Consider the following 18,241-nt stretch of genomic DNA (forward strand, 5'->3'; position numbering starts at 1 on the left):
GGTTTGTGTGTATAAAAACATCTTCTGTATTTTCCACAGTATGCATCCGATGAAGTGAGCTGTAGCTCACGAAAGCTTATGCTCAAATAAATTGGTTAGTCTCTAAGGTGCCACAAGTACTCCTTTTCTTTATGTTAACCTCTTGTTCACCCAGCATTGCCAGACTAAGCAAATTTGCCTGATATTTCTCATGTGTATTGTTTGCTGAGGGCAGACTTCTGTTGGAAAGGTTTTCAAAGCTAATTGGATAGGCCACTTGGAAAACATGAGAGCTTTTAAAAAGAACAGTCCTCAGTATTACAAAAGTTTTCTAACAGTTTTTAGCAACCTTATCTCAAAATGGCTTTGTCCAGTTACTTCAGATTTGTTTTTTTCTATTGGCAACAATGAATAGGTATTCGATTATTTTTGGAAAGTGTCTGTTTTAGCTTGAAGTCATATGAGGAGTATTAACTAAATTAGGAGATAGCTGTAGAGTTTGTTAGATATCCAAGTGAATCACATGGAGTTCAGAAAGGATCAGCCAGGATGGGAGACAGTTAAGTGTCTTCAGTTGAAGCTTTAAGAAGATATCTTATTAACTTCTGTAAAGGCTGCATCTCCCACATGAACCCTAGCTCTTTCTGTATTCTGAATTGTTGTGACTCCAGATATAAAACTTAGACAGATTTAGAATAGTATATACAGATTATTTCTGAAAAAAATTAGAACACTTCAGCTATTAAAATTTAGATAATATAATTACATTAATCTGAAAATTCAAAGTTAAGGTTGGACTTGAAAAATATGGAAATACAGAGTTAATATTTTGCTCTTAATATAGGACCTTCAGGCTTTGAAATAATTGTCCTTCTGTAACAACATTTTCTTCAAGTGCTTGCTCATGTCGATTCCATTCTTGGAGTGTACATGCCCACGTGCCTGGTCATCGGAGAGTTTTTCCTTAGCGGTATCAATAGGGCCAGCTGTGGCATCCTCTTGAGTGCCGCGCTCATTTGTTGGTATAACAGGCACTGCCGAGCCTACACCCTCTCAGTTCCTTCTTACTACCCTTGATGGTTACTCGGAGCACCTTTCCTTTCATAGGAAGGGCTAGAGGTTTCCTCTCTTCTGACTTTGAGCCTTAGGGCTTTGTAAATAGTTGTTTATAGTAGTTAGTGTTAAGTATAGTAACTCCTCACTTAACCTTGTAGTTATGTTCCTGAAAAATGCGACTTTAAGTGAAACGATGTTAAGCGAGTCCAGTTTCCCCATGAGAATTAATGTAAATAGGGTGGGGGAGGAGAAATTAGGTTCCAGGGACATTTTTTTATCACATTATGTATGGTGTGTATGTATGTGTATACACACGCGCACACACACACACACACAGAGTATAAGTTCTAAACAAACTAATACTGGTACACGGCGATGATGATTGTGAAGCTTGGTTGAGGTGGTGAAGTCAGAGGGTGGGATATTTCCCAGGGAATGCCTTACTGCTAAATGGTGAACTAGCAACTGGCTGAGCCCTCCAGAGTTAACTCGTTGTTAATGTAGCCTCACACTCTACAAGGCAGCACGAATGGAGGGAGGGGAGACAGCATGACAGACAGACACACACCGTGTGTTTGTGTGTGTGTGTATGTGAGAGAGAGAGGCAGGCACATTTCTCCATTAGGTAAGGGGACCCCACTCTTAAGTACACTGCCTTGTTAAGTAGATCAGCAGGCTGAGACCGCAGCTGCTCTGCCAGGAAGCTCCCTCCCTCCTGAGTCCTGTTGTGTATCCCCCCCTGCTCTATGGAAGATGGGGTAAGCAGGGTGCAAGAGCAGGGTGGAGGGGGACACCTTGACATTAGCCCCCCTATCCCCTGTGCACAGCAAGCTGGAGGCTCTGGAGAGCAGCTCCAAGGCAGGGGGCAGGAGCAGCACATGGCAGAGAGGAGAGGGACAGCTGAACTGCTGGCAGTTGGTAGCGTGCTGGGCGGTTGCTGCTGCACAGGGACCTTAGGGCAGTGGGGAGCTGATAGGGTGGCTGCCGGTCCACCCTGGTTCCAAGTCCCCAGTAGCTAGCTGCAACGGGCTGCCCTTCCCGCAAGCCGTGGACAAAGCAGGCAGCTGCCAAACAACGCTATAAGGGAGCATTGCACAACTTTAAACAAGCATGTTCCCTAATTGATCAGCAACGTAACAACGAAACAATATTAACCGGGAGCACTTTAAGTGAGGAGTTACTGTAGTTAGGAGTTAGAAGTTAGAGTCCCAGCGGGGATTTTGTCCCAGGTGGGACATGCCCTGATCTCTGGAGTTACAGTCCTCGGAGGGCTTAAACAGGCTTATGCCTGTAAATGACCCCCCACAGCAGCTGCCTAAAGCTTGGGGCAATCACATGGGAAGGACAGAGATCGTATTTGTAAAAAATTTTCGACCCAGGACTGAGAGAGAGCGGGATATTTGTTTGTGGGCTCTCCTCATGGAGGCTGCCCTTTGTCTGGTTTCTGAGCCATCCTGCCAAGACTTGGCTAGTACCTCGGCCTCAGTGCACCTCCAGCACCGCTCCGCATCACTAGTGCCCAGAAAGAAAATGAAGAAGCACAGCTCCCCGGCACCAGGCAAGAAAGGCCCTGGGGCATCAGGCAAAAGACTCAGTTTGGGCCACCCTTAGCCCCTTCAAGGATCCACAACCGACACCTGGGAGCAGAAGGGAATCCAAACTTCTGAAGTCATCGATGCCTTCCCAAGCTCTCCTGGCACTGAGAGAGCAGAAGCTTCCCCTGGCACCATGCGTGCTGCAGGAAGTGGGAAAGGCTCCCTAAGATAGCAAGCAAGTGCCAAGAGCCCTTTGGGGGCAGTGGAGCACCACCGATCCCCCAAGACAAGGCAGCGTTCTCCATCTCTGCACCGCAGATCTCTAGTGTCGTGACCCAGATCCTCTGGAGCTTGCCACAGTCCACCTGGCACCGGTCCCCTTGATACTGGCACCAATCCTCACTCCAAACACTGGTCTCCGGTGGCGATGGTCGGTGGGCAGACACGGGTTGACAGCTCCACAGTGGTCACCGGAAAGGGATTCCTCCAGCACAGAAGGGCAGTTCAGCCCTTCGCCAAGACCCCGTCGGTGTGAATGGGCACCTGAGGCCGCATCAAAGTCTACAGTGCTGCCTTGGCAGCACGGCCAGTGACCTTATTGGAGTGCTTGGGGCATGCTAGTGATGACGATGCCCCCTTCGCACCGCTCATCTGCCGCTGCCTTGGAGCAACAGCTGGCAGCACTGACTGCACCAGGCTTGGTGCATGAGACCCGCTTGAGGTCGGGGTAATGGAGACAACACCCACCCCAAAATCCCCCTTCCCCATGGGGGATAATGCACTTGAGCCTCCCCCGGTGGTACAGTCTTCGTCCTCATCCCCACACAAGGTGGTCATGGGACCCTTGAGGGCCAGCCTCCCGGACGATTTTAAGGAATACCGGGCCCTGCTTCGACAGGTGGCCGAGAATTTGGGCCTACAGGTGGAAGAGATGGCTGAGCAGGTGGACATCTTGTTCAGTGTCCTCTCAGCCTTCATCCTGGCACGTGTTGCCCTACCAGTGCATGACTGGGTTCTGAACATTGCCAGGATCCCTCTGGCAAACCCCATTGTCCATCCCTCCCACCTCCAAAAGGGCCGAAAAGAGGTACTTTGTCCCGGCCAAGGAGTTTGAGTACCTTTATACCCCCCACCTTTGGGCTCGCTGGTTATCTCGGCAGCCACTGAATAGGACAAGCAGGGGCACACTAGTTCAGCTCCCAAAAATAGAGGCCAACGACTGTACCTTTTTGGGAGAAAAATGTATTCAGCAGCCAGCCTGCAATTCTGGGTGGTGAACCATCAGGCACTCTTGGGCAGATACAATTTTAACTTGTGGGACTCCCTCCGTAAGTTCAAGGAGTCCCTCCCTCTGGCCCAGGAATTTGGCACCCTGGTGGAGGAGGGCACTGTGGCGGCTAGGTGCTCTCTCCAGATGGCATGGGACATGGTGGACTCAGCGGCTAGGATGGTTGTGGTGGTCATGAGGCACAGCTCCTGGCTTCAGACCGCCGTCCTGTCCCAAGAGATGCAGACCTCTATCCAGGACCTCCCATTAGATGGGAATGGTCTCTTTTCAGAGCAGACTGATGGGAGGCTGCATGGGTTAAAGGACACTTGGGCCACCCTTCACTCGCCGAGCATGCATATGCCGCAGTCTGCACGGAAGCAGTTCCTCCACCCCCACCCCATTGCCAAGGCCGTGGAAGCCTCATCAGGGGCCTGCAAGGAGAAGGGATAGAGACACAAGCTTTAGTCGTCACTGCCCTTCCTCCTCCCGCTCATCTGCACAGCCCAGTCCGGCGAAGCATCCCAGGGACCAGAAGCGCTCGTTTTGAAGGTGCGCTCAAGAGTGATGCCCCAGTCAATTCCCCGGATTCACCTCATTCTTTCCTCAATCGTCTTTATCCCTACCATTTGGCCTGGTCGCAGGTCACCTCTGACCACTGGGTGCTGGACATAGTATCTTGGGGCTATACCCTACAATTTTCGACTGCCTCTCCCTCCCAACCCCCCTTTTCTCCGTCCCTCTTCAGGGACGCTTCTCATGAGCAACTCCACATCCAAGAGATCAAGAACCTCCTGCACCTTGGGGCGGTGGAGGAGGTGTCTTGGGACATGAAGAGAAAGGGTTCTGTTCCCTCTACTTCCTAATTCCGAAAGCAGAAGGGGGCCTCAGACCCATTCTGGACCTGCGTCGCCTCAACAGTTCTCTTAGAAAGTTGAAGTTTTGCATGGTCTCCCTGGCCTCCATCTTCCCCTCCCTGGATCTGGGAGACTGGTACACCACCCTCGGCTGGATGGTTGCATATTTCCATATTCCAAGGTCATAGATATTTCCTGCATTTCGTAGTGGGCGGACGCTGTTTTCAATTCATGGCGCTGCCCTTTGGCCTCTCATCAGCCCCAAGGGTGTTCACAAAGTGTATGGCGCCAGTGGCTGCTTACCTGAGACATCGAGGGGTCCAGGTCTTCCTGTACCTCGACAACTGGCTCATCAAGGGCAGGTCTTGGGAGCAAGTGTAGAGGAGCCTCGATCTGGTACCTTCCACCTGCCGCAACCTGGTCCTGTTAATAAACGAGAAAAAATCCTCCTTAACGCCTGTCCAGCGAATAGTTCATTCCAGTCCATAGTTCATTCCAGTAGCCTGCCCAGTTCATTGGGGTGGTTCTTGACTCCACGCGAGCCAGAGCTTTACTTCGGAAATGCATCTTTAGGCCATGTTGGACCTGATCTCCCATGGTAAGAACCACCCGCTCACCATGGCTCTCACCTGCCTGTGGCTGTTAGGTCACATGGCCACATGTATGTACGTGGTCAGCCATGCTTGGCTCCATCTCTGGCTCTGAAAACGTGCCTAGAGTCCATCTACGTCCCTGGATTGGTGTTTGGACCCTGAGTTGGTGTTGGAGGGAGTTCCCTTAACAATCCCATCCCTGTCTCTGACCCTGGTCTCCGATGCTTCGGACCTGGGCTGGGGAGCCCACCTGGACGAGCTGAGCACCCAGGGCTGCTGGTTGCAGGAAGATCTGGCCCGCCACATCAACGTCAGGAAGCTTAGAGCGGTTCACCTGGCCTGCCAGGCTTTCTTGGTCTACCTGAAGGACAAGGTAGTGCAGGTCCTGATGGACAACATTGCTGTGATGTATTACATCAACAGGTAGGACGGTGCCAGGTCTTTGGCCCTTTGTTAAGAAGCTCTCTGCCTTTGGGATTTTTATGTGCAGCATGCCATTCATCTGATAGCTGCGCACCTGCCTGGAACCAGGAATGTCCTGGCGGATCACCTCAGCAGGACTTTCTTATCTTGCCACGAGTGGTCCCTCCATCTAGAGGTGGTCAGCATAATCTTCCAGAGATGGGGACTCCCTAGGTGGACCTGTTCGTGTCCAGGCAGTACAAAAAATGCCACATGTTCTGTTCAGTCTGAGGGATTGACCGGGGCTAATTGTCAGATGCCTTTCTCATTCCTTGGTCGGGGGTGCTGATGTATGCCTTCCTGCCAGTGCCATTGATTCACAGGTCCTTGTGAAGATCAAGCAAGACAGGGTAGGAATTATCCTAAAAGCCCCTACGTAGCCTTGCAAGCCTTGGTTCGGCATGTTGCTGAGCCTTTCAGTAGCTGCTGTGCTGCAGCTTCCCCTTTGTCCAGATGTGCTGTCCCAGAACCATGGTAGCCTTTTGCATCCGAACCAGGTGGCACTGCACTTGATGGCTTGGCTACTGCATGGCTAAGTGCAGTCGGATGGGCTTGCTCGGCACATGTCCAGCAGGACTTGTCTGGTAGTAGGAAGCCTTTTACCAGAGTGACTTACCTGGTCAAATGAAAAAGGTTCACGTGCTGGGCCTCATAACTGTGTATTCGGGCCAAGCAGGCCCCTCTGCAAGAGATCCTGGATTATCTGCTGCACCTCAAACTCCAAGGTTTGTCCCTGTCATTGATCAAGGTCCACCTGGCTGCTATCTCGGCTTTCCTTCCTCTGTTCCAAGGCAGGTCGATCTTCGTTCACAACATGACAGCAACCTGGTTACAAAGGTTTTTGAAAGGTCTGGAGCGTCTCTGCCTGCACATCCAGGATCCCGTCCCCTCCCGGGACCTGAATGTCATGCTGTCAAGGCTCATGGGGCCTCCCTTTGAGCTGTTGGCTTCCTGCTCTCTCCTGCTTCTCTCCTGGAAGGTATTATTCCTGGTCATGATAACATCAGCCTGCAGGGTGTCTGAGATTAGAGTGCTTACTTCGGAGCTGCCCTATAGTCTTCTACAAAGATAAGGTCCAGCTGCGACTGCACCCAGTGTTTCTGCCCAAGGTAATTTCCCAGTTTCATACGGGCCAGGACATATATTTTACCTGTCTTCTTTCCAAAGCCTCATGCATCAGATGAGGAGCGCAGGCTATACACCCTGGACGTCAGGAGGGCGCTGGCTTTCTACATAGATAGAACAAAGCCATTCCGTAAGTCAACGCTGTTGTTCATTGCGGTGGCAGACCGAATGAAAGGTCGCCCACTGTCTGCTCAGAGGATTTCATCCTGGGTCACGGCTTGCATCTGCTACTGCTATAAGGTGGTGAGGGTGTCTCTGCCGGTGATCGTGATAGCACACTTGAGTAGGGTATGAGCATTGTCAGCATCCTTCCTGGCACAGGTACCAATCCAAGAGATCTGTAGGGCCTGTATCTGGTCATCTGTCCACATGTTCCCATCTGATTTTGTGCTTACCCAACAAGCTCGAGACGACGCTGGCTTTGGCAGAGCAGTGCTGAAAGCTGCAAGACCGTGAACTCTGAGCCCACCTCCATTGGTACTCCATTGGTACATTATGAGTCACCTAGAATGGAATTGACATGAGCAAGCACTCAAAGAAGAGAAAATGTTTACCTACGTTTTGTAACTGTTGCTCTTTGAGATGTGTTGCTCATGTCTATTCCATTACTCACTCTCTTACCCCTCTGTTGCTGGCAAGAAGGAACTGAGTGAGCGGGTGTAAGGCCAACGATGCCTGATATACCGCTGCATGAGTGTGGCACTCAAGGGGGCGCCACAACTGGCCTTAGGGATACCACTAAGGCAAAAATCTCCGACTGCACGCATGGGCGCACGCACACCTAGAATGGAATGGACATGAGCAACACATCTCAAAGAACAACAGTTACGAAAGGTAGGTAACCGTTTTTTAAATTAGGCTTTATGAAATAATAGATTTTTGTTTACAAACTTAATTCCTCCCCTGCTCCCTAGGATAAACCTACGTGTATTTGGGTTTGACTGCAAATCTGCTTTGCTGCGTCAATCAGTTTTGCTGCAGAATCAGTTTATACAAAGTGTTTGGTTTTTAAAAGTGTACTTTTTTTTTTTTTTAAAGTTCTGCATGTTGTATATTCTAGGTAATCACATTCTTCCTGATGAAGATTTGGCTTCCTTTCATTGGAGTTTACTTGGTCCAGAACATCCACTAGCCTCACTTAAGGTACAAACCTAATCTGATTTTTAGCAATTAAACATTATAGTCCATTATAGCAACAAACCACAGCAGTATATGCTTCATAGGCAGCTGATTCACACCTTAGGTGCTTTTTGAGGTACAATAATGAAGACCAGGTACTTTCAGCTCCTGAGAAATACAGCAATAGCTTTCTAATGACAATTTGGTGCAAGGTATGGTACTTTAGTCTGCACACCTTTTAATTACCTACTTTCACTGTCATTTACCTCAATGCTAAAATTGGCCCCTTATCTGTAATACAATATATTTAAAATTTTGTATGTAATTTTAAAAAACCTTTTAAAATTTCTTTAGATGTCTAATCCCTCTGATTTCCCATGAGTTTGGCTGTCCTGTCTGTAGCAATTCATGGCTCAGTGACCGGTTTAATGCTTACTTTCTGTTAAATACTAACTTAAGAACCTTTTTCTTCTGAGAGTTAAAAGTAGTAGTAAGCCAAAAACTGCTGCTGAAAGGGCAGCTGGGTTCACTGGGAGATGGAATCATGGCAGTAGTTCAGAACTGTCACTCTTTCCTCCTCTTTACCCCAGTTTACTTAACTTTTCCCCTGTCCTGAACTTTACAGCTTAAGCACTCAACTTTCTGACCTACATTTTCCGTTAAAAATTGCCTGGCTTTTTTTGCATCAAGTATAGCCTGAAAAAAAGAGCCAGGCAACTTTTAATGAAAATCCATTAAAAAAAAATCACACCAAAAAAGTTGCTTTTTGTCTCTTGAAAACTGGGGCCGGGTGATAAAGTAATACTTTTGACATGCCACTGCAAGAGAGGTAGCAGTGGCATTTGTAAGGGAAACAGTCATTTTCTTTGCCATCCCAGCTAAATGTGGAGGTGGTGGAGCACTTTTCAAGCTAAAGCTTAATTTAGAAATTTAAATTTGGAGACAGATTTAAGGCTCCCAATTCAGGTATTAAGCTGAAAAGTTTAGGGGAGGAAGAGAGGGATTCCTGTCTCTTCAGAATACTCTTTTAGTCCACTCGTTCTTAAACCGTTCTTGGGAAACCATCAGAGACCCACAAAACCCTTCTCCATCTCTTTAGATAGATTATTAGGAACGGTTATACATCCATGAAAGGATCATTCTGTGATGGAGTCCAGAGAATGGAAAAAAGTGGAATCGGTAGTTAGTTTAGTGGAAGAGAAATCCTCAGAGTTGTATAAATACATCTTTGTTTTCTTATTTAAAGAGGCATAGGGATTTTCCTTTTTGTTTGAGATCCCAGATATCCACCAGTGGGAGCTGGTTCACAGGTATAACATTACTCAAAGATCAAAATAGCCAATTCAGAATATGGCTTTGAACAACATGACCACAGTCATGTTCCTTAAGATACTTGCCAAATATATGCTAAATTTCACTTGATTATTATGAAAACAAAATATTTTAATTAAGATGTATTCTGCCTTGTTTGTTTTTAAATTCACTTTATTCTTTATTTAAAAGACCCCAGTCAGATACTTCCTAAAAAAACCAACAACTTTTTTACTCTTCAGTTTCTCTCAACTGCTTTTTTGCTTTTCCATTTGACAGATATTGCCTTCCTGAGTTTCCAAGAGAACTAACTTAACATGGCTTAACATCTTTAGTTCCATTTGACATAGTAGCATCAGTGATGTCATTGCAGCGCCGGGAGTAGTGGGTTTTTGGTTAACTGCAGGTGTCGCAAAAACAAAACACAGAATTTATTTTTTTCCAGACACTACAAAAACCAACCAACCAGCCCTGCCAGGCACATCTACAAGCCATAGACTTAATAAAATGAGTGGGGAGAGGGGCTAGACACTGTCAAGGTCTTGGAGCAATGACCTTGGTGAAAAGCCTGGTCTCTCTGTCCGATGCTGGAAGTTGGAAGGTGCTGTGATTCCAAATCAGATCACTATATCTGGATTCAGCTTGGGAGCTCAGGTTTTTTTGGCATCAGTTTATGGTCACTAGGAATTTGATTATTTTGTACCCCCTATAGCTGCAAGAAGTAGGGACCTCTCATTCCCTCCCAAGAAAATTTGAGATTTAGAAAATTTCCCATCATTTTAACAATGTGAAAACTGTGTGGTGACTTTTTTTTTTTTTTGAGGTGCTGGTTACCTTGACTTCCTTTGACTTAAGTTGGAGTGCCTCAGCACTTCAGAAAACTAGGACTGGGTTTTTTATCAAGAAAAACAGAGACTTGATAAATTAGGGTCCCTTGAGTTGTTTTCTTTGTGACATTCTCTGCCCTTTTTATTATGCAGTAGCAAAGTAATAGTGCTATAAAAAATGAAGCTTTACTTATCAGCCCACACAGAAGCATGGAATGGAGGCAAAACAAGCACCAATGTTGTTGGATAACATTTAATAATTGCACTTTTCAGTGTGCCCAAGAATTAGCAGGGTGAGGTGGGGAAAAGCAAAAGTAGAATAAACTTTTTGCCCTTTTTCAAAGGGTTAACTGGCTAAACCAACTCAATTAGAAGTGTCTTGAGCAATAATTTGTGGAGACAAAGGAGAGGAATCAAAACTCCAAGCAGTAAAATTCTCAGAAAAGAGAGCCCCCAACTTCTCTTGGCTCTGTTGCTAGCTGTTCACTTCTAGAAGGTTTGAACCTTGCTGTTCTGACTTTGCCCTCATTCAGTCAGCTAGAGGCAAGTGAACAAAAAGCCTTGCCCTGCAGAGGGCCACAGCAAGAACCACCTTCCCCTTTGGAAAAGGTGTGGAGTGTTGTGGTTCGTTTAAAGGGAAGAGATCTGAACTGCTATTGCTGCCACAAAGGAACTATTTAGACCATAAGCCCTTCAGGGCAAGAGCTTTGGCTGTTAGTGTTTGTAAAGTGCCTGGCACGCTTTCAGTGCTACAGATAAATAATCAAGTTTGGAATGAATGAGATTAAGCATCCTGCTAATCGATAGAGAGCAATGACTTCCTTAATGGCACCTGGAGCAGGAAACTGATTTTAGGTTGAGAAGGGACAGAAACCGCTAGACGTGGTGAGAGAGAGTTCAGCCACAGTGCCTGCCCAAGAAGGCTGGAATCATACTACTACATGTTTTTAAATTGAGTAATCTAGCATATACTGGGTACAGTACTGGGTACAGACTTCTTTTTGAACAGAGCTTTCAGGGGAAATAGAGAAGAAAAGAGCTATTATCTATGCAAATACTACTGAGTACCTGAGACACATTTATACCACCCGGTGATCAGTCATAATAAGGGCCCTTTTTGTGCAAAGGCCCGGAATGATCACTTGATTAGAGGATGGAGCATATAGATCTACATCTCTTCATGTTGAGTTGGGATTAGGGGAATTGACACCTTTTCCTCCACTTGACTGATCTTTTTGTCCTGGAATGAGCTGGACTGGGCAATACAGGAGAATTTGGCACCAGTGAAGGGCAGTTTCCTTGTAGGTCTGTAAGGAATGTAGTTCTAGAACCTAGCCCCATTGTTACTTTGCTTCTGAAGGGATTGACCCCAGGGGAGGATCTGGCAAAACTATACTAGATCTGCCATCCTAATCTGAGGTAAATTGTCCTCCAGTTAAGGCAATTCTAGAGATCAGCTCACCAAACTGTCTGCAGCCACAGGGCTCAGTAGGCAGAGAGACTGATTACAAAGGTTATATCCTTACCTAAAAGAAATCTAAATGAAACGTATTCCCTGATGACAATTTCTGTAACTACCTTAATAGAGCCATAGCTGTTTGTTCAGCCTAAATGACTATCTGAGCATAATCCCTGCTTTAGTTCATTTGAATCTTTATGGGTCATTGGAAATCTATTTTGAGAGTGGTCTCATCTACCTGGAGATGTTGGATTCTATTTTGGAATAACAACGATTTAAAAAAAAAAAAAAAAAAGTCCTACACAAGGGCATTGAGCTCCTAAGGTACAGCTCCTTTTGGTTCTCCAAGATCTCCATCTTTCAGATTAAGGGTCCTGGTCAGATGTTCAATTAGGGTAAAAAGAGTCTCTCTTAAACAACCTTATCTCCATGGAATCCCAACTCTTCTTACTTGGGTTGACATATTCCATATCATCCTGTAAATTGGTCATATCTCTTCAGAAAGCTGAACCCATGGGTGTTATGCACTTCCAGCCTCCAAGATTGGTAGATTCAGTTTCAGACAGGTTCCAACGAGCTAGGATTAAGGCCTCTCAGGGGGTATTTTGTGATCTAAAAATCACTAAATGACAGAGCTGATAAAGTAGACTATTTCTGACTGCACCCTTTGATGACAGGAAAGGTTAAAGATGCATGAAAACCAAGGGTCATATGTGTTGCATCTTAATTCAGTTATCCCTAACCTGAGCATCCAACACTCCAAGTGTTGAAAACGGAACCCTTAACCCTTTCTTATTCCCTGCTAACTAGAGAATGAGAGAGCTCACAACCTGGTAGCTTGTTTCTCCATGGAGTGCTCTAATGGAATGGAGAAGTGTGAGGGAGAGGATGTACCTCTCACTTGCAGCAAGCATTAAACTAAACCTATCAGGATTGGGGGGAAATTGCCCCACCACCCCAAAGAAAAAGGAAAAATCAAACAAACTTCAACTGACCAGAAACCTCCCTGCTGAACATAAGACTAGTCTGACCCAGAAGAGCCAAAGGTCCATCTAGCCCAGTATTCTGTCTTCCGACAGTGGCCAGTGCCAGGTGCCCCAGAGGGAATGAACAGAACAGGTAATCATCAAGTGATCCATCCCCTGTTGCTCATTCCCAGCTTCTGGCAAACAGAGGCTAGGGACACCAATCCTGCCCATCCTGGCTAATAGCCATTGATGGACCTATCCTGTTTGATTGGGAACATGGGTATTGCCATGTCTGATCAGAACACTGTTCTATCTAATGCAGTATCCTATTTCTAAAAGTGGCAAGTACCACACACATATGGAATAACCAGCCATAGGGGAAATTTCTTTTATGCACTGTAAGTTTGAGTTTGGCTTAGGCACTAAAACTAGGGCTTTGGAGCAGAGCCCGGAGCTGGAGTGCGGAGCAGCTCTGGAGCAGTGGAGCTGCAGGTTTTTGCCTGAAGCTGGAGCGGAGCCAGAGCACAGCTCCAAAAACGTGACTAAAACGTGGGTTTATTTCCTGTATGGGAAAAAATCAAACTAAACTTTCTCCTGATTCATATCAGTGTCTAATTTTTTTTTTTTTTTTTTTGAAACCGCCTAAATTTTTGGTCTTGGTATCTTTTGTCAGTGAGTTTCGTAGGTAAATTGTGTAGCATATGTTTGGGGGAAAATGTTTTCTTTGTATCATATTTAAATACCTTTTAAATTCCATATGAATACCTCATTGTTTTTGTACTTTGGGTACTTTTGTTTACCTTCTCATTTTACCTTTGGAGCAACCACAGGATTGTTGCTGAAGGATGTAAAGCACTCTTTCCCTCTCACCCCCCTGTGGAACACTTTACTTTAAAGGCTACCAATTTTAAAAAGGACACTGTCTTCTTAATCTGCCTTTCTGCTTCCATCTCATAGTTCATTTTTAGCAACGCGACAAGATCTTTCTCATGCATTGCTTTCCATACAGCTTCTTAGAGTTCTCTCTGGTAGAAGTGTTTTTTCCCATCTCTTTTTTCTCTGCCTTCTTCCCGCCCCATAGGCGCTAGCAAGGGTTTTCTTTCAACTACTGGAGGGAGGTCTTCATTTCCCGATTTCATTTTCTACTGCTGGAAAAGATGCTCTTCTCAATCCTTTTCCTCCTCTTCAGGAAAAGGACACTTAGGGCATGGCTACACTGGAAACTTCAAAGCACTGTCGCTGGAGCGCTCCCACGGCAGCGCTTTGAAGTGCAAGTGTGGTCGCACGCGAGCGCTCCTGGTAATCCACCTCCACGAGGGGATTAGCTCCGAGCACTGGGAGCCTGTTTACACTAGCGCTTTAAAGCGCTCGGACTTGCTGTGCTCAGGGGGGTGATTTTTCATGCCCCTGAGCCAGCAAGTTAGAGTGTTATAAAATGTAAGTGTACCCAAGCCCTTATTCTCACCTCTAAAATCAGGCTGAGTAAACTTCCTGCCAGTTAGGCCTGGTCTACACTTAAATTTAAAAAAAAAAAAGAGTACTTGTGGCACCTCAGAGATTAACAAATTTATTTGCGCATAAGCTTTCGTGAGCTACAGCTCACTTCATCGGATGCATTCAGTGGAAAATACAGTGAGGAGATTTATATACATAGAGAACATGAAACAAATCTCCCCACTGTATTTTCCACTGAATGCATCCGATGAAGTGAGCTGTAGCTCACGAAAGCTTATGCGCAAATAAATTTGTTCGTCTCTAAGGTGCCACAAGTACTCCTTTTCTTTTTGCGAATACAGACTAACACGGCTGCTACTCTGAAACTTAAATTTTAGGCTGATATAGTTACATCAGTGATGGGTGTGAAAACTCCATGCCCTTGAGCAATGTAGCTATGCTGACCTAAACCCCAGTGTAGATGCAGCTAGGTCCACAGGAGAATAATTCCGTCAACATAGCTACTGTCACTTTGGGAAGTGGAGCTCCTACATGGATGGAGAAAACCCTTTAATTGGTGTGAGCTGTATCTGTGCTACAGGGTTATGCTGTCCTAGCTACCATGCTGTAACGATGCTTGTATAGTCCCTACAGTGTAGACGTACCTTTAGAGCATGGTGCTGAAGACATGGGGTAGTAGTAGCATACACGTGCTTCATGGGTGCTCAACATGTACCTAGAACATGTTCTGGGACCCACTTGGTTGTAAACACGAGCAAAGAATTTTTATTTTTAGGCTTAAAAAATAAAGTGGATATACATTGCTCACCCTCCATTCAAATGGATTGCTGTAGTGAAACATAACGCAGGAACACCGAACAGTAGTTCAGGAGGTGAAGACTCCTGAATCCAGTTGAAATGATATGAGGTCTTAAATAGGTAGAATATGAATTCAGGCCTAGACACAGATTAACATCCCTAGTCTTACAAAAGTTCAATGAATCATTAATTACTACAAGTAGTTAGGATTTCGGTTTTTCAGCCCCTCCAAAAGATGGCTTATTAACTTCTTTATCACAGAATCTTGTATCCGGACCTTATGTTTTGTGGAATATTATTTGCTCTGCATTACTTCCTATAACACTGAATTTTTGCTGTACTATACCGTTATTTACCACAAATAATTCCCATTAACATTAAATTCAGGTTTAGTTTGTGGTTTTATTATTTTGTTTTACCATTTGTCCTGGCAAGTGTTCGAGTTCCTTTCATCCAATAGTTTTAAAATAAAATTAAGTTGAATACCTGTCTCCGGCAGCAGCAACAGAGTAAATGCTGAAACTTTCCTTTGTGCACTTTTATGGATTTCAGCTAGAGGGTGAAAATTAAACCTGTTCCAGGATTACAGTTCTGCTTCTAAACTACAAGTCTCCAGGTGTGATGTTACTAGCTTCCACAATATTATCATAGTACTGTAGTTACATTGGAAATATTGTGGTACTGTTTTTGGATAAAGTGTATCATGCTGATGTAATGCATTTTTATCTCATGGCTGCAGGACTTGGGGTGATGAATTCTGGCTCAATTTCTGACAAAATGTGTATGTAGAATTAGTTTCCTCGCCCTTCTTAATCTTTCCAAAATGTACCAAAAGAGCACTTTCCTTTTCTCTTCAAATCTGGAATGTGAAGAGATGAGGAGAGATTAATAAGACTGGGACTTTTCTCCTTGGAAAAGAGATAAGGAGGGGTACGATAGAGGTCTATAAAATCATGACTGGCGTGGAGAAAGTAAATAAAGTGTTATTTACTCCTTCTCATAACACAAGAACTATGAGTCACCAAATGAAATTAATAGTCAGAAGGTTTAAAACAAACAAAAGGAAGTATTTTTTCTCAGAACGCCCAGTCAGCCTGTGAAACTCCTTGCCAGAGGATGTTGTGAAGGCCAAAACTATAACAGGGTTCAAAAAAGAACTAGATAAGTTCATGAAGTTCAATGGCTATTAGCCAGGATGGCCAGGGATGGTATCCCTATCGTCTGTTTGCCAGAAGCTGAGAATGGGCGACAGGATAGATCACTTGATGATGACCTGTTCATTCCTGCTGGGACACCTGGCACTGGCCACTGTTGGAAGACAGGACACTGGGCTAGATGGACCTTTGGTCTGGCCGGTCTTATGTGAACTTTTATGTTTTCAATGGGAAAAGAAACTAGGACCCTTCCCAAATATTTTCCATTTAAAACCTCTTTCCCCTATATCTCCTGTTTAGGAGGCCTTATCTGGGTGAGAAGAAACCACTTGATGAATATTCAGTAGATTATGATTTCAAGGCTTATGCCTTTGTTTTGAAACACTTTCAGAGTATCATAAAAAATAGGTTTGTATTAAACCATTTAAAATTTTTAATTTTTTTGCTGCTGAGACCGTTTCCTAATTTTTCTTTGCTTCTGCTGTTTACTAACTTCTCAACTAGTGTATTCTTTAAATGTACTTTATTAATAAACTTTGTATTTAGAAGTCTTACAATTTATCTAAAAATATAAAATTTCAGAGTTTGAATTCTAATGAAAATGACATTGATGTTTTAAAAGGTTCTTGGTGTACATAACAAAGCAACTTGACCTTTTTTGCTAAGATTGGGAAACCGCTTTTATTTATATTTATATTTTGAGAGAGATCTGACTTTTTGTTCTCAAATTTCTTTCTGAAAAGCTGTTGAAATATTAGATGCACTGTGTATAAGTAACTGTTTCCTGTCCCCTTATATAGACTGGATGGTTGTTCAAATAAAATCCAGATATCTGCAGGCATCTCTAAATTTGCAGTATGTATTTATAAAGGGCTCTCATTTTGACAGTTAAAAATGCTCATGTGAGCTGTTTGTGACGTACAGTAACTGTCCTCCAGTTCTCAGTAGTTGTTAACAAATTACTCATCAGAATGACTACACAGCTGAGGTACTTGTATTAAGCTTCTGAGCATGCTCAGTGTAGTGAACTAAATATTTCTGGAGTCTGAACAGGGTGCTTGTATACTTACATTCTGTGCCCTCTTTTCTCAAATCTGGCTACTTGAAGTTTATTAAATATTACTGTGTTTTGGAAGTTATATAGAATTAAAGATGGATCACTTGCTTTCACTCAGCCTAATAGATTTGTAAGAAAGCATTGCAGAAAAATGGATGTCAGTTTAAGCAATAATTTGAATTTTTTCTCATTACTAGGAGGGTTGCAGAGAACACTTAAAGTGTGGGCAACTATTTAAAACACGCTCCTCCCTATCCCTCCTTTCTCATAGGAACGAGGACAACAGATGTGCTGAACTCAAGTAATTAGCATAAAATAAAAAGTGTTCAATTTACTGATTAGCACAGTTGGTGCCATAAAGGACTACAATAACTCTGGTTGGTTCACAGGTTTTTGGGTCTGGAGTGGACTATGTTTGGAAAGCTCTTAGCAGCTTATGTTGCTTTTTCCAATCACAGCAACCCCCCTCTACTGGGCTCAGCTGGAGAACATCGTTAATAGATCTTTTCTCAGGTTTTTGTTGTGGATGTTGGAGAAGGGTTACATATTTTCTTTTTGATTGGTTCTATTACCAGATCTGTTTTTCCGGTGTCCGATTTTAGTTCTTAGGTTCAGAACTGCTTTTCCTCTGGTATGCAATAGATGGCATCAGTGTACTACGAATGCTTCTGAATCCATTTTTTGTCCGCAGAGGTGCCATTCTGATTCCAGTATCAGACTCCCATATACAGTTTGTGTTCCAAGTTTACCCTTGTGTATATCAAATATTTAACCACTCTTCACCATGTTTGTGCTTACACTAGAGTGAAATACACAGAATAGAGGGGGATTCAATTCACAGATACTTCCAACCTTTTTGTTTGAGTATACAGGTTGGTGAATGTGCATTAGTTTTGCTGTAATGGTCCTTTAAAAAAAAGGTGCAAAATTCTGGGACAAATCCTTTCAAGGTTAGTAGTACTTACTGTTCAGTGACTCCTAGTACTACAGATGTTGACATGGGTGTGTTAGTAATTGTTACCTTGTTGTTTAATCTGAAATGGCGACAACATCTATCTATCTCATTGATGTTCGCTTCCATATTTTTTTAATTAGAAAGCATTAATATGCTTTGACTAGCTGGCTGTAACTGCCTCCTAATTTAATCTGGTTAGTCCAGGAGCGTTATTCAGAAGCCATAAGAGCGACAACCATGCGTTTATTATTTAAGGATTTTAAT

The 18,241-nt window shown here is 44.3% G+C and overlaps 1 protein-coding gene across 1 annotated transcript in view; it reads left to right on the plus strand.

Annotated features, from left to right (window-relative positions):
• Window positions 1–18,241, plus strand: part of FAM120A (family with sequence similarity 120 member A) — a 118,553-nt gene that overhangs the window by 14,450 nt on the left and 85,862 nt on the right. Inside the window, exon 3 of the mRNA XM_077822984.1 lies at window positions 7,935–8,017. Coding sequence (XP_077679110.1) covers window positions 7,935–8,017 — 83 coding nt within the window. The remainder of the gene's footprint in view (window positions 1–7,934; window positions 8,018–18,241) is intronic.

Source organism: Eretmochelys imbricata, chromosome 7, assembly GCF_965152235.1.
Source record: "Eretmochelys imbricata isolate rEreImb1 chromosome 7, rEreImb1.hap1, whole genome shotgun sequence".
Classification (NCBI taxonomy): domain Eukaryota; kingdom Metazoa; phylum Chordata; order Testudines; family Cheloniidae; genus Eretmochelys; species Eretmochelys imbricata.